The sequence below is a fragment of the Lepisma saccharinum genome, chromosome 24 (assembly GCF_977018435.1).
Source record: "Lepisma saccharinum chromosome 24, izLepSacc3.1, whole genome shotgun sequence".
Taxonomy (NCBI): Eukaryota; Metazoa; Arthropoda; class Insecta; order Zygentoma; family Lepismatidae; genus Lepisma; species Lepisma saccharinum.
The window spans coordinates 45,641,365-45,657,744 of record NC_139252.1 but is presented as its reverse complement, the minus strand read 5'-3'; the positions used below and the strand labels follow the sequence as shown (position 1 = coordinate 45,657,744).

Sequence of the window (16,380 nt, the reverse complement as noted above, 5' to 3'; positions counted from 1 at the left end):
GTCACCAGGGAGAATTCAGCCACACAGAGAAGTATCGCGAACCGGCTACAAATATTACTGAAGACAGTGCACGCCATCATGCACCGCGATTTGGGTTTGGAAAAGATGCAAGGGGCATGTTCTGACCATACATTGTGTTGCCAAAAATACAAAGGTTAATTCCGATTATTATCAGGCTAACGTCCTGACACCCTTTTATCACCATGACTTCCCCATCTCTACGGGAGGGACCAAAATTGTGTATGGGTGCATCAAGACAAGGCGTTGAAGTCACACATCTCGCTCAACCTGCCTCTTCCTCCAACAAATGGCAGAAGAAACTGGAATTCGTACCATTCCTTTCACAGACATTCCACTGAAGTCACCTGATGCCTCACCGATGGACTTTTGCGCCTTCGGCCTATTGAAATGAGCCTTGTCTCACAGGAGACCCTGCACCATTGAAGGGCTATGGAAAGCCTGTCAGGAGGAGTGGTTGAGGCTGGGCATGACTACACTTCGTGCCAGTCTTCTACAGTGGAAACTTTGCTGTCGGGCAATTGCCAAGATGCAGGGCCACCAAATAGAGCACTCTCGATGGTGGCGATATGGTTTCTCTTAAGGTAGGTGCAGTTTGAAATTGTCACCATAGATCAGAAACAACCTCTGTATTCACAATATGTGTGCAGAAGTACACATTTATGTGAATGCATATACACCCTGTTCAAAAATGTAAGATCAGTATGCTACTACAAAGTAGATGATAGTAAATAAATAAATTTATTTATTTAACAAAGGATTCCAAATACTGCATTTGCCATTTTACATTGGAATGAACTAACAAGAGAAAATAACCTCAAAGATTAAATTTAGACTGCCGACCCCAAATCTATTTACAATTGCAAGTATTGTTGTTTGGGTCGTGGTGGCTCAGTCAGTAACGTGTCTGACTACCATGCCAAAAGTCCCGGGTTCGATCCCCAGCCTGTTCAAATCCGGGAACTTTTCTAACATTGGAAGCGGACCCGGTGCCCAACCAGCATCGGATGACATGGGTACCTGGGGGCGTAAAAGCAGTCAGAGGTGTGATGCTGATCCCATCACTCCCACTCACGACCGGATAAGGAAGTGTGGGGCGTTACCCACACAACCCCTATACGCCTTCATGGCATGGTGCTAAGCACAGGGGAGCACTTTACCTTTTATTGTTGTTTGAATGTATATATACAAATAATGAACCTTCCCAATGACATAAAGCAGTGGTTCCCAAAGTGTGTGGCATGGCTCTCTTACAGGGGCATTAAAAAATGTTCCAATATTTTCACTGAAATGGCACGTGTTAGTCTACACATGGTTTTATTACTTTTTTATACATAAAATGTTTCTGAATTTCAAATATGTGTTTATTAACTTAAGGCAAGCAACCTAACCACTAACTGAGCGTTGCAAGTGTTAGATAGGCCTACATTCTGACTTGGCTGCTGTGGAAAAATCTTGAAACTCAGAGCACCGTGAAACGAAAAAGTTTGGGAACCCCTGGCATAAACTAATGTGCTTGTAATCAAGGGGTCCAGGATCAATCCAAAATAGAGACATACTGGTTCCAATCACATTTTTAATTGTGGGTCGTTCCAGTCAGCCTATCTGAGCATAAATTTGACTTAAACAATATTGATGAGTGTAAGCCAGAGCCTAAAAAAAATATAACCTTTTTGGCCATTTGTGGCCAACCAGTTTGTTTTTGCCTCAATTTTAATGCTGTGTGCTAGGCCAGTGTTACTAAACTGCTATGCTGCAGCCAGGCACAGAATTCTAGCATGAATTTCACCAGGCTGCGAGTGTGAATTATATCCAGGGGTAGCCAACTTATTCCAACCTAATTTTATGTATGTCAACAAGCCTAAAGATAGTCTAACTACTACTCTTTATATTTCATTTCAAGGGTGTATATTTATGTACAAATCTAAAAAATACAAAAGATATTTACAAGTAAAATTGTTGAGATCAGGGAATTAACTTTTGAAAAAAGAATTTACCAGGCTGTGGTATCATGAAGATTGAGAACCACTGCAGTAGGCATCCAAAATACACCACGACTTACTCCATGGCGAGGTTTAGACACCATTAAGACAAATTATACACTATACGCTTGAAAGCTAGAATACAAACATTTATTGCTGAATACAACTGTAAAAGGAGTTTGATACTAGATTTTCAATATTCGGTCAAGTTCAAGAAAAAAACAGCATCATTGCGAGTACGTTAAAAGATGTAGCAATATTTATTTTAAGATTGCTTTGATAATTATGTCACACTATTAGATTCTATTTACAAAAAATAAACAAAACTATCTACTTATGTGAATGTGAATATACCATGTAGATATATTTGATAAGCCTACTGAAGTATAAGGTCCCATCAAATGAAAAGGTCGAACGGAAAATATCCCGAAATACGTGTTACCTGCGACAGTACTTTTGGGTGCTGTGTATACCCATAGTTGTATGTGACATGTCAGCAGCAGGGGATCAGCGCACCTGCAATGTTGACTCGGGTGGCGTTGAGTCATTGGCTAATCACTTCTCTTTCTGCTCTACAAGTGAAACATGGTGCTGTGTGATGGAACAATTGAGGTGCTGCTCACAGACATGACCATGGAAGAACACCATGGTCTGATACACTTTCTGCACGCTGAAGGTATGCATCGAGTGGACATTTACCGGAGAATGCAGGCTGTATACGGTGACAAATGTGTATTGGACAAAACTGAGAGGAAATGGACGTTGAATAACGATTCACGGCCAGGAAAATTGACAAAGCGCATTCCTGATGCGAAAGTGAATTCTTCAATGATCATGGTCCCTGCTAGTGGAGTTATTCCAAAAGAACACACCATTAATGCAAACGCGTACTGTGAAACACTGCGTCGTCTGCTGACAAGCAATAAAGCATAAGTGACCCAGCAAGCTCAGCACAGGCATCATTTTACTGCACGATAATGCCCATCCCCATCTTGCCATTGAAACACAGGGCCTGTTGAATTCCTTTGGTTCGGAAGTGCTCGACCACCCTGCATACAGTCCTGACTTGAGTCAGTGTGATTTCCACATTTTCAGTCCAAGAAACACTTCAGAGGACGCCGCTATACTTTGGAGGCAGATCTGCAGGCTGCAGTGACAGAATGGTTTGCCTCAGAACCCAAGGACTACTTCTACCAAGGCATTCATCAGTTGGTACCCAAGTGGGATAAATGCCGTACCTCATATGGCAAATATGTGTAGTCAATATCAGTAATAAACTCTGTACATAGAAATGGACCTTTTCACCTTATGGCACCTTATATGAAGACACTTTGGGAAAGAAAAACATCCATTCAAAAAAAGCTTAGCTTTTTTGCAACTACTGTATGCAACCATGTTCAAACTTGTATATTCAATTTAGAAAAAATATCTGTGTCGTTTTACACTAGAGGCAAATGAAAGCTGTGGAACACGAAAAATACTGCAAACTAATGTATTTCCATTAATTTGACACACTTTGGGGGGAAATTACAAAACATACACATTTCAGTGCGAAAGAATATAGAATTCCTTATAGTGTGAATCGTGAAACTAAACTCTCAAAAAAAGTAGTATGTTGACTATCTTCCTGCAGAAAAATACACTGACCACAAAATACTTCACAAGTTGCATTCAAAACGTTGCTGCGCAGGACTTGGTTATGGAACTTTCCTATTCTAAGCATATCTGAACAAATACTGCAGCTTCCACGTTTATCCTACATTTGCTCCACGGTTATACAGAAATTAACCATCTCCTTGCCCCTCTGTACATTCTACAAAGTTTGTGCTTCTCCTAAAATTAAATAGAATTCTTCAACCTGGCCAACTTCATGTCTCTCAAATCTCCATACTATCTTTTTCTATTTTAGGCATTAGTAGCACTTCTAATAGTTTGTTGCCACAAATGCTGTTGGAAATGCATTCACATCTTCTGCTCTTGTGGTGGAAAGGCAACAGGGTTTATGGGTGTCAAATCAATAGCTAAAAAACTAAAAAACTAAGAGCCCAAAAAATCCGAAACTTACAATTTTGTCAATTTTACTGGTATCAAAAATTATCAATTTCTGAGATGTCAATGTTCAGATCATTGGTTGATTTGACATGGAATGCCCTTAGCCTATATCCCCTATTTATCAACAAATTCCATCTAGATAACACAATGCTAAGGAAATTCAATTTTGAGTGCCATTAACACTATCTGAAACTGAGCGATTTTACAATACCGGGAGTTTCTCCAATTTGTTTCAAATTCTACATACTCGCTAACTTTGCACTCCTAATCATGAATCTGCAGTTAAAAATTTGGTGCTCACGCATACAAATTGCAAAATAACCGAAATTAAGTGGTCTGCGATCGGCACAATTGCTCATTATTTATCGGAAAATTTTCGGTTTCGGTAACAGTAGTATAAGCCGGAGACACATAAAATTCGGTTGTTTTCAAATAAAAATCATTGCTACTTACCTCATATGCATAGCGGAAGATTTTTCAAGCTGGCCATAACTTTTTTTTTCATGAAAAACACGTTACTTTTAACATTATAATCATTTATTGGTCGCAGCTAATTCGGCGGGCAAATCTTGACTCACGTTGTCTATCGTCAGCTGATATGCAGTATCGTCAGCTGATGTGCAGTGTTTCCAAACTTATGAACCGATAAATGCCACACAAACTATTCACAAAAGGTTTTTAAGCGAAAATTGAGGCTAGACTCTACTTTACGTCCTTATCTGCACGGTGTTTGCTTCTTTGCGTTCGCGGTGCGCGATCGTGGTGCGGCACCCGGCATCTCTTCGGGTAAGTACCTTTTTCTTTTTACACTTTCTGTTCACGATAGCCCCACTATCCATTCACGGGGTCGAGGTATGCCTACGAGGTTAGGTTAGGCCTGTTAGGTTAGGTTCCATTAGCACTCATTTCACCCCTAAATATGTGCTTCATCATCTAAAAAATACCTCAGTAACGTTCAATTGCGCATATCCGGACAACATCGGTTTTTCTCGATTTACTCCTTCAGGAAATTTTTGCTCGCTTTGGGATTTACGTTGTTGAATTCCTTATAAAATAAGCTTTCCAACGATATATGACACGTATTCCTTAGGAAAAGGACGTAAACTAGAGTGTTACCTTAAATTGGAAAAGAAAAAACCCGCTCACACGTCATCTTGTAAAACTACCGCGTGGCTGCTACACTGTGAGGGGGTTACATAACCGAACGCATGGAACATTTGATTCACGTAGTCGGAGGTAATGGCGGCACGAGCTATCGCACAACGGAGATGCATGATTGACGAAAAATACCTTATTTACAGACAAAATATGTAGCACGATTATAAAAAAAAATATCTCCGGCTTCAGAAAGTCCTCAAGAACACAATTCCGTAAGTACTTTCTCGTCTTTTCTCCTGTAAATTTTAAGAAATCCGTCTCCGACTTATACTACTGTTACCTCGGTTTCAAATACGTAAAAAATTATATATACACCCCTGAACAATAATCTGGAGTGCGGAAAGAAGTATTTACGAATATACAAGGGTCGTTCAAGGTTGACCCGGACTTTTATTTCTGCAGAGGAAATAGGTAGCAGAAGAAACACCAAACTATGTCAGTTTTCAAAGTATTCTCCGTGCGCGCAGAGGCACCGTTGCCATCGTTCTGACAGCTCCCGAATTCCTTTGGCGTAGAAAGAACTTGGTTGTTGTCGTAGCCACTGGAGGACATCGCTCTGCAGTGCTTCGTCTGTCGTGAGTTTCTTCCCTCCCAGATGTTCTTTAAGGGGTGCAAACAAATGATAATCACTGGGGGCTAAATCCAGACTGTAGGGGGGATGGGGCAGAACTTCCCAGCACGTGTCGGCCAGAGTTGTTGTCACATTGGCCGTGTGAGGGCGGGTATTGTCATGGAGAAGAATGACATTTCCAGACAACATCCCAGGTCTTTTCTTGCGAATGGACTTTCGTACAGCACCACTCAACAATGTGGAGTAATACTGGGCATTAATCGTGCTCCCTTTGTCCAGAAAATCCACATGGATAACACCCTTCATGTCCCAGAAGACACTTGCCATCATCTTTCCAGCGGACGGCTGCATTTTGCTTTTCTTGGGGGGCGGGGAACCTTTATGCCGCCACTCCATGCTGAGTCTTTTGGTCTCTGGGGTTGAATTGTGCAACCATGTTTCATCACACGTGATGATGGATTGCAACAATTCATCACCTTCTGCTCGAAACCGATTCAGAAGCTGTTCACAGACCGTCCTGCGTGTCCACTTCTGATCGAATGTCAGCTGGCGGGGAACCCACCTTGCACAGATTTTGCGGAAGCGTAAGTGGTCGTGTATGATTGTCTCAACACTCCCGACACTGATATTCACCTCGGCAGCAATATCCCGCACTGTTACTCGCCGGTTCTCAAGAATCATTTGCTCAACATGTGCGATATTCACTGGTGTGACTGCAGTCGGGCGAATGTGTCCATGCACTTCATTTGTCACCAGCTCCCGTCCTTCGCGAAACTGCTCACACCATTCATACACTCTTGTCCGCGACATCGTTTGTTCACCATACTGTGCTTGCAATCGTCTGAAAATCTCAGCTGGTTTCACTTTCTCCTTCACGAGAAATTTGATTACACACCGTTGCTCCACAGCCACAGACACACTGCTTGCCGCCATGTTCGCTGCAACTGCTGCGCATGCGCGAAATACGTCATGCCGGGCGCTAGTTACTCGCGAAGGAATACATTACATCACCCGCACGTTTCATCATGATCCGACTATTCATTGATTTTTTTACGTACGAAAATCCCGGTCAACCTTGAACGACCCTTGTATAGCCATTTGAAGTTAAGATATTGTAGTTTTAAATTTTTGAGTCCAAATTTCCCAACGATTCCGGGCTCCACCCCTGGGGTAATTGACCTACCGCCCCGCCTCCGCTTCACTACGGCTTTCACTTTTTAAGGGCATGTTAGAAATTGGCCGGAGTCACCTGCCCCCAAATGAGCACCAAATTGCAACTGCACATTCATGGTTAGAAGACCAAATTAGTAAGTACTAATTTGAAACAAATAGGAGATATTTCAGTTATTGAAAATTAACGTAACTTATCCTTACCGTCAATGATTCATTGAACAAACATACAATCCACACCCAAATTTGAACCAGATACCAAAAGTAGTATGTATACCGAATTTGAAACAAATTGGAGATATTTCCATTACTGAAAAATAACGTAACATATCCTTACTGTCAATGATTTGTTCAACAAACATACAATCGACACTATCCAATATGCCATTTTCTCACATACAAATAAAGGCTCCATGCAACTGGTATAACTTTTGGCACAACACTCTAGGAACCACATCATTGCCAAACTTACCTCTATTTGAAGTCACATTCCACAACCTCTTCTCCCTCCATATCCTCATTGTCACTGTCGTCATTCTCCTCGCACGTTAATGGATTGTACAATATTCCAGCAAGTTTAAAAAATTTCAAAGTCCGGTCCATTCGTAATTCAAGACAACTTTTCATTAACGACCTGTTCACACCTTCCCTCCTCCATTCTTCCACGAGCAATGATCTCCAACTACGATCCATGATAAATGATCGTGACAAATTAACAATGTCGCAACCCTGTAGACAGTGTAACGAATACAGATCTTCAATTGTTCACATCATCAAATATGGCTACCATAATAGTGTATACGCCAGCGCCAAATTTCAACTTGAGATTCATCATTACGAGGCCAAAGTTAGTGAGTATCTCAAATATGATAGTAATCGAATGAACTCCCCATATTGTTAAATCATACCCGGGTGAATACAATGAACTAACACAAAATATATAGTTTTGCAATTCAAGCAAGTTTAGAAGGATGTGTACCCTTGACCCTCTTACCCCAAGTAGAAAGTGGGAAACTTTGCATGGTTTGTGAAGATTATGTTTTGCAGCTGACTGTACTATTTTTACAGCATTACATTACATTCCATAGAATCAACAACAATTTCTTACTCTTTGTCGCCCCCAACCCCCTCACCCACTTTCTCATGGCAAGCACTTTGTAATTAAATGCTCACATGATTTGTGTATTGTAGTGTCAATACCACAAGGCATGTGTATGGACACAAGGGCCACATCTCCAGTGTGTAGAAAGGGGTTCACAATTGTGAGATTGGGGAATGGACTTGACTGCCACAAGACCTAGGACTTTTTGTAAATAGTGAAATTGTAAATTACTTAATACAGTTTGGATCAATAATTTTTTGCACTGTGTGCTGTGAATATGTTTGTACCTTTTAATGCAATTTAAAGCTAAAAAAAATAGCCATTGCATTGATTCCTTTCCTAGCACCTGATTTTCAGATGGCACCTGACTCTGAAGAAACTTTTTCAGGCACTGGATATGAGCTGTGTGTGAGAAATTATGTATTGTTATTTGGAGTGTTGTTTATAAAATGTTATTGATTTTGTACATCATGGCTTAAGCAAGAATAAGAAATATATTGGTAAGTTGCATACCTTTGTGCAGAGGCATCTCGTGAACACATGCGGTGCATGTTGCGCATGAATAAATCGTGGGAAAAAGGACAGCTTGCTCTGCGACGACATTCATGAGCATTTCTACATTCTAACTTCTTCATATAGGAGAAGTATTTATTTTACACAAGAGCGCTGAACTAAGCTTATATTACATTTCTTGGATCTGAAGTGAAAGAAAGTAATAATTCTGTCCTTTCTCCCACAATTGACGCATGTGCAGCATGCGTTCCCGAGACACCTCTGCCTTTGTGTGTGTGTGTGTGTGTGTGTGTGTGCATACAATGACATTTGAAAAACTGTGAATGAAACTTGCCCTAGAACATGATTGTGACTGTGCTCGTGGTATTTACAGAACTGTAGGTTAAAAACATTGGTACTAATCTGATATTCCCCGGACAGATTTCTTCATTTTTACAGAAGAAACTACTTACGGTAATAAGTTCCTGTAGTATTGTATAACATCTGGAAGGTATTTTGTGTAATGTAACGGATTTCTTCAAATTTAAAAGTTTGGGGCTCATTTGGGGGCAGGTGACTCTGGCCAATTTCTAACAGGGACTCTAATAGATAAAACCAGAGAGACGGAGGGGAGGCTGCATTAGCGGTTGGGGGCAGAGCCCGGAATCAGTGAGAAATTTGGAAATAATTTTTTACTTTAAATTTCCCACCGATTCCGGGACGAAAAACGTGAATATACCTTAAAGAATGTTCCGCAAAACAGATAGGTAAGTACAAATGTCAAAAATTGACAAAACGAAGAAGTTATAGGTGTCCGGGGGAATATCAGATTTTTACCAAAACTAAAGATGTCTTGTGAATTTTGCAAAATTTAGAATATACAATGTGAAGGAAGAATTGATAGTGTTATGAGGGAATATTACAGGATGTTTAGTTTCTTACATGATGAAAATGTTGGAAAGTACACTTTCACTCACTGTGCGAAATTTTATTATGATTTAGCCTACATCTCATACAGTTTCATGAGAATAACTATATATTAATATTGAATGTGAAAATTGCAATAATGTCATTTTATGATCTCGCTGGCCAAAAAAAAAGTACCATGTGTCTGAACACATTCTAATCCATAAAAGCTTTTGCACTTTTGGAAGTTCTTTGAGTTTTCAGTAAATTTTATGCACATGTAAGATTAATAACGACTGAACTTGGGATCAACATAAGTGAATCGAACCCAGGAACGACCTTGTACATAGGTACAATGAAATTTTACAAATAAATTCATATGACTAAAAAATCGGTTTCGTTTAAAATCAAGGTAATGTGGATCTATCGTTCTTTGATAAGTCTGTAACTCATCCCTAGGAACTTCAGAGCATCTCTGCAAACCCTGTGCAATTCGTGTGGATGTGGGCGGGGAATACACATCAAGGAATGCAAGAGTCCTTGATGTGCTCACCAAAATGACAACTGATGGAAAAAATATATCACAATAACCCACCCTTGGAGGACAAATACTCCATATGAAAAAGTTACGAAACATTCTCGTTATTAAAATTTTTCTACTTCGCTGTAGCTAATAAAATAAACCTGCGACTACAGATAAAACCGAAAATATGTGTCAATAATAAGGTGTGTTCTGTACCAACTTTTCGCAGCAATTAATTCACTGTTCGGCTTTTCTTCCGTAACACAAGATCGCTGCTATGTTACTGTATACTTCGGCACGTATTTTCTCCTTAATTTGCATGCTTGCAAAACAAATTAAAGGCTGCACACATAATCAACAAGTTCTAAAATGTTATTCCATATTGCACACAATTATGCAAATAAATCATTTACGTCCAATATTTGGTAATTACTACAATATTTTCTGGCTGCTCTACGAAAAGCAGCCATATTGTGAGGGACAAAAACACTCCTACTGTACTGACATCATCTTAAGTGACCTCAATTTTATACAAAGTTTCTAATAGTGTACTTACTAGTAAGACGTATTTTCATAGATCCTCTCCTAGAACCTGCTGGAACTGACATATTTTGGACACATTGCACTTTTTCTTTTCACCCGTTCCTTCAGTGGCTTCGCATGCACTTGCCAGACCAGACACGGACAGCACTGGGTAGTTATCTGTCGCCTAACTTGGTGGCGCTAGCTGACGGAAGCATTGTAGGGACTTGGAATGTCAACGTAATGTTTCTCTTCCCCCGTCACCACTTACTTTTTAAATTCGTTGTTTTCTCTGTATGCCGGTAAAAAAAAATTAACATTAATCTTAAAAGCAGGATAAGAATAATATTTAATTAAATGCAGAATTTTTACAGCATAACTGTCGGTTTTGTTAAATTATATTTAAAAATATGAAGAAGTTACAAATCGTCATAAAGATAGTAAATGCAAATAAACAATTATTGCTCACGTTTCCAAATTAAATTGTTGTTTATGCGCTCTTTAAATTTTGTTTAACCGCAAACATTCGAATCACAAATCATATACTATTATGCAGTGGCGGCAATTGGGTTCCAAAACTAGAAAGGGGACGAGGCATGGACAGTTTACTTTTCATTGGTATATAAGATTTAGCATATATCTACCATACAAGTGACACAGGTTCGATCCCCGGCGGGGAAGAACCACTACTTTTTCAACCTGTTCAAGCGACTCCGGCGCCCACCCAGCGTCGTATAAACTGGGTACCTGGAGGAAACTCTGGGGTGGTAAAGGCGGCCAGGGCCGTGGTGCTGATTACATCACCCCCAGCTCGGCCGAGATCAAGAAAGTGTGGGGCCCTATACGCCTTCATGGCATGGTGCAAAGCACAGGGGAGCACTTTACTTTTTAAACTTTTTATATTGCGGGGGAGAGTGGCAAAAAAGTGGGGGTTACTGCCCTCCTTGATCGCCTCCACTGCTATTATGCACTAGCGTACAATTTTTTTTTCCAAGGTATAGGCGTGCGCACAGGGGGCAAGAAGGGAACCCCCTAATACTCTCATTTAGAACTTTAGTGTAGAGGAATCTTGTCACAGTAGTTAAACAATATTTTGTTCTTTAAAAAAATAAGTATTTTCAAGCCGGAGAATATTCCAAGCAACTACGGCGTGGAAGGAGGTGTATTATTTCCTATGAAATTGAACTATCCCACTTCGTTCTCTAGCATCCTTTTTGTTATTTATTAACATTCCCACACTATTAGTTAGTTGTGTTACCCCTATGCGTTTTCAGAATAACTTGCCCATTCATTGGGAATCAGTAGCGGCGATTCTGAAAAAAGTGTAGAGGGGGAAGGACAATTTACTTTGTCTTTGTACACAAGATGCCATAGGGGGGAGGGTAACTGCCGCACATAGACGCTCCCCTAATTGCAGTCACTGTTAGAAATTAATAAATTATGTGTAGTTGTTTTGAATCTGCTGTACGAAACCATGTTTTCTGAACCACAGGGAGGTGGGGGGGAATAAATTTAGTTTATTTTACTTCGGGTTTTGTGCCTCTCGGCTAATTTGCGAAGATGGGGTTGAGTGATGAATGGACATTCACAAACAACCACGCCGGAACGGGATTCGAAGCCGGGATCTTTGGCGTCGCAGCGCGAGGGGGGGAATAAAGGAGGGGGCAAAGAACATTAGTGCCACAAAGTTTGAATTCTTCTAATACAGTGATTTTCGGAGGGTCCGGACACTATATACTCATCAATGCAATAAAGCAGTGAGATGAAATGAGGATTTTCTTTCTCCGATTGGGCTTTCATTAGGACTTTTGCCCCACTCCCAATCAGAGGATCTGCGCATGCCTATGTTCTGGAGAGGGGACAGGATATACAACATTCCGTAAATACCATTTAATAGTTGTTCAAAAACTAAAAATGGTTATCGGGGGACATTAAAAGGAGGCTTGATTTACCACATTGTTTTTGTTCCGAGTCCTTTACTTCTTACATTTTAAACTTGATTTTCTCATAATTTCGGGATGGGCCGTAGCTTCACCAGCTCCCCTTGTGTATGTCAGTTCTATTATGTACATGCGATTGTTGTACATTATTTCTTCCGAGGAAAAATAAACAACTCATTCTGATTAAATATCTTGCGGGGTCAACCCTACTAGGCCAGTGTGCCCAGGGGAGGGAAGGGGGGTTAAGCCAGGGGTTGCATCTATGGAACTATTGGGGGTGAGGAGTGATGGAAATTTGACAATAAACATACAGCATTGGAGAAAAGTTGAATCACAATATAGCAATTTGTAAACTGCGAAAGGGGTAAAAATTATTATCTGGAGGAATGGGGATATCAAACTTTTACTGTGGCAGGCTATACTTTTACATATTCATTCTTAAATTTTCATGGGCATTCTGCTGGAGGGGAATCGAGCATTAATTTTTTATTTTTTTTTAAGGAAAACAATATCTAGGTTTTCAGGTATGAGATTTCACAATTGAACAACTGCCGATATTCCAAATATTTCCAGTGTGAATGGTGTGGTGAAGTGAGATGCAATGTAACTGGAAACGCTATACCATATGGTGGATTCGTGTGTAGTGTATGCCCAGAAAATGTTGCAAGGCACTCTCAATCCAGCAGGGGACAATGACATTTTGTCTTTCTGCAGTACAGAACCAGTTTGGTGACATTGTCTATACCAGCCTGACAATGACTCTTTCATAAAGCTGTGGCTGTGCGTTAATGGTTTGGGAGTAATCAGGTTCTTGAAATGGACAGGGTTCCCACTCCCACAGTCAGTGGCGTGTCCAAGGGGAGGGGGCATAACCCCTCCTTTGGCCCAGTATTCCTAAAAAAAAAGATCAAAGGTAGAAAAATATGGCAAAACAAGAGCAGACTACCAAATAAAAGTGTACGTAACCCCTCCCTTTCAAAAATCCTGGGCACGCCACTGCCCACAGTCCAGATCTAAGCCATACAGAACACCTACGGCATTAATTAGAACATCGACTTCACCTTAGACTCCCAACGTCCTACATCACTATCTGCTCTGGCTACAGCTCTTCATGAAAAATAGTCTGCCAGTCCTCCGAAAACGTTCATTCCCATGCAAGTCCAGGCTGTAATCTAGTCAGGCCCACCCCATATTAATGTCCAGTAATGGTAAGTGTCAACGGGGAAGTATGACTATGGTTTCAGGCAGGTGCCCAGCATGGGCGGAGTTTGAGCTTTTGCTTTGGGGGGCCAGACTCGGGGAGAAGCATATGATGTACCTGAGGGTTATTGAATATCCTCTAGTTTATAAGGGGTCCAGAGGTCTTCCCCCGAGAAAAAAAGAAGAAGAAGAGTTTTAGGCAGTTTTGATTTGAAAATGTTAAATTTCCTAGCTTAAGTAAACAAATATTAATTAGTATATTGGTTGTCAGTTTTAAAAGAAGCAAAACAGTACGATTAGTGCATTTTGCATTTTATTATTTTTTTATTGATACAATACTCGTATTACTTTTAAAAATGTTACGGTACAATAGTAAGCTTCAGAAATTTTAGAAAAAAAATTTGAAAAGTTCTTTTGATGCCTCAACAGTAACTGTTGACTAAATACAAAGTCATTTTACGTTTATCTTTCTTCAAACTGTACACATCAATCAAATCGTCTAAGTTAATTTTTTTAACAACATCTGATTCAAAATATAAAATCATTAAATTGTTCAATCTCTCTTGACCCATTGTGCAAAGCTACCAGTTGTGGTTTCGCCTCATAGTAGAAAATGTCCTCTCACAAGTGGCACTATTTGATGGCAGGGTAGGAGCAATTTTCAGAAGAATGCTAAAATTTTTGTATGTTTCTTTATGTTCATTCAAAACTATCTTTGGAACAACATTCTTCAAAGGTGCACTTATCAAACTCAAACCTGAACATTCCATTACATTTCTTAAAATGGTCATTTCTGCCTTCAACATTGTTGTGTCAATACCAGGAATGGAGTAAATCTCAATGAAACGTGCAGCTTCTTCTTCATCCAGACGAATAAATCTTTCACTGGCTTCAGAAACTTCCAAAGTTTCACCACTAAATCTTCTTTTCAGTTCGTCAATCAAAATATCCAGCAACGAATAAAAAAAATCACACTTGTATTTTTTCTTCCGGTTTTCTTCACTTTGAAATGTAGAAAGTCCCAGCTGGAATTTTCTATTGGTTTCTATTGAAATGAATCAGATTCTATCGGTTTCAATTGTAAAGAATTGGATTCTATCGGTTTCAATTGTAAAGAATCGGATTCTATTGGAATCTATTGGTTTCAATCAGAATCTCAACTGAAACCAATTGGAAAATCAAGACGATTTCCAACTGGTAAACTGTATCCAATTGTAAGTTTGTATATATTGTAGAATCAATATGATATCAATACATTTATTGACTCATAGCATAGGTACTTTGATTCTTGACACCACATTTCCTGTGATTTAGAAGTTCTTTGGAAAAACAGGACACTTGAACTGAATTAGTTCTGAATTCTAATGCATACTACTGAAGTCAGATTTATCTTAAAAAATACCTAACAAGAACTCTTCTTACAAACCAACTCGACCTAGTAGTTGGAATAAATGTTCATATTAGTTCTTGTTTTTGCAATATGAAATTTCCTGGTTATTCTTGTGTGTATATGTAATGCAATTGGAAAAATGAGCAATCTTTTGATCAATTAAGTCAACCTTGATGGTGTTTTGTTTGTTTATCACTTTTTCAAGTGTTGTGGGTCAGATTCTTTGTTTAACCTAATTTGTTGCTGTTTTCGCATGTATAAAGGAAGAATGTCAATTTATGACTGAAGCATATTTTTCGATTTTCTATAAGTGTGTTAATCACAATCAAGCTACAGAGTTAAAAACGAGTTCATATGTATATTTGAAAAAGTTTTGTATGTGAAAGTTTTTCTAAGTTACAAATTCCACATGCTTTACCAGAGATTTATTTTAGTTGTTTTATACGATTTCTCCATTGCATTTACTGTTTTATAGATAATAATTTTTAATGAGCAATATATTGAAAACAATAATATACTTTCCAATAGAAACCAATTCATTACAATTGACCAATCGGTTCCGATAACTCATATTGGCTATCGGAACAAATTGGAAAAAATTCCAGCTGGGGTGTTTCAGTAGATGTCTCTTCTCTGGTTCTCTGGTCAACTGAAGAACAAACCAGACATCTAATTTGTTTGATATCAGGTAGGCTGTTTTGGATTTGTACCTTTATTCATCTCACCTCCACCTTCAAAAATGTTTAGACTTACTTCTTTGTCAACGCCCTTTATTCCATTCCATTTTCTGTCCCAAGTGTTTTCGATTCGCTGGGACTCAAGCTACTAAATCACTCCGTTGGCTACACTGGAATTTTGAGCTATTGAGGTATCAGCCTTCTGAAAGGACTGGGATAAAATATTTATGAGGGGAAGATATTCAGAAAATACTGATAAACATACAATGAAATCCAACAATTTTATAGCTGAAAGCAGGCCTTTCTTTATCTAAGTTACCTCCAATAGCTTTAGCTTTTTCTTCTCTTGTCACTTTGTTTCAGAAAAAAAGAACGAATGTCAGTCTTCGTATTCCGCTTTTTACTCATTGTTACCTGGATTGTAGACAGTAGGCCTACCACTTATAGACGATAAACTAAAAAAAAAACATTAACAACAAAACAGTTCTGCTAAAGAACTATACACAAGAACACAAAAAATCACTCTTATGAAGCCACGAATAGAAAACACACAGTATTCTACAGTAGTAACTGCAGACTGCACTGACAGCATGGCTAGGAATTTGGAAGAGTCTATTTTAGGATAATAAATAGGGGAGGAAGCTAGCGAGTTGAGTGTTGCATCAGAGCCAGTGTTT

At 39.4% G+C, this 16,380-nt stretch overlaps 1 protein-coding gene across 1 annotated transcript in view; it reads right to left on the bottom strand.

Moving 5' to 3' along the window:
* The window catches only part of Smurf (SMAD specific E3 ubiquitin protein ligase), a 94,123-nt gene extending 83,434 nt beyond the window's left edge, over nucleotides 1-10,689 (bottom strand). Inside the window, exon 1 of the mRNA XM_083110486.1 lies at nucleotides 10,531-10,689. Within this exon, the coding sequence (XP_082966612.1) occupies nucleotides 10,531-10,582 (52 nt within the window). The 5' untranslated portion in view covers nucleotides 10,583-10,689. The remainder of the gene's footprint in view (nucleotides 1-10,530) is intronic.
* Between the last annotated feature and the right edge of the window lie 5,691 nt (nucleotides 10,690-16,380).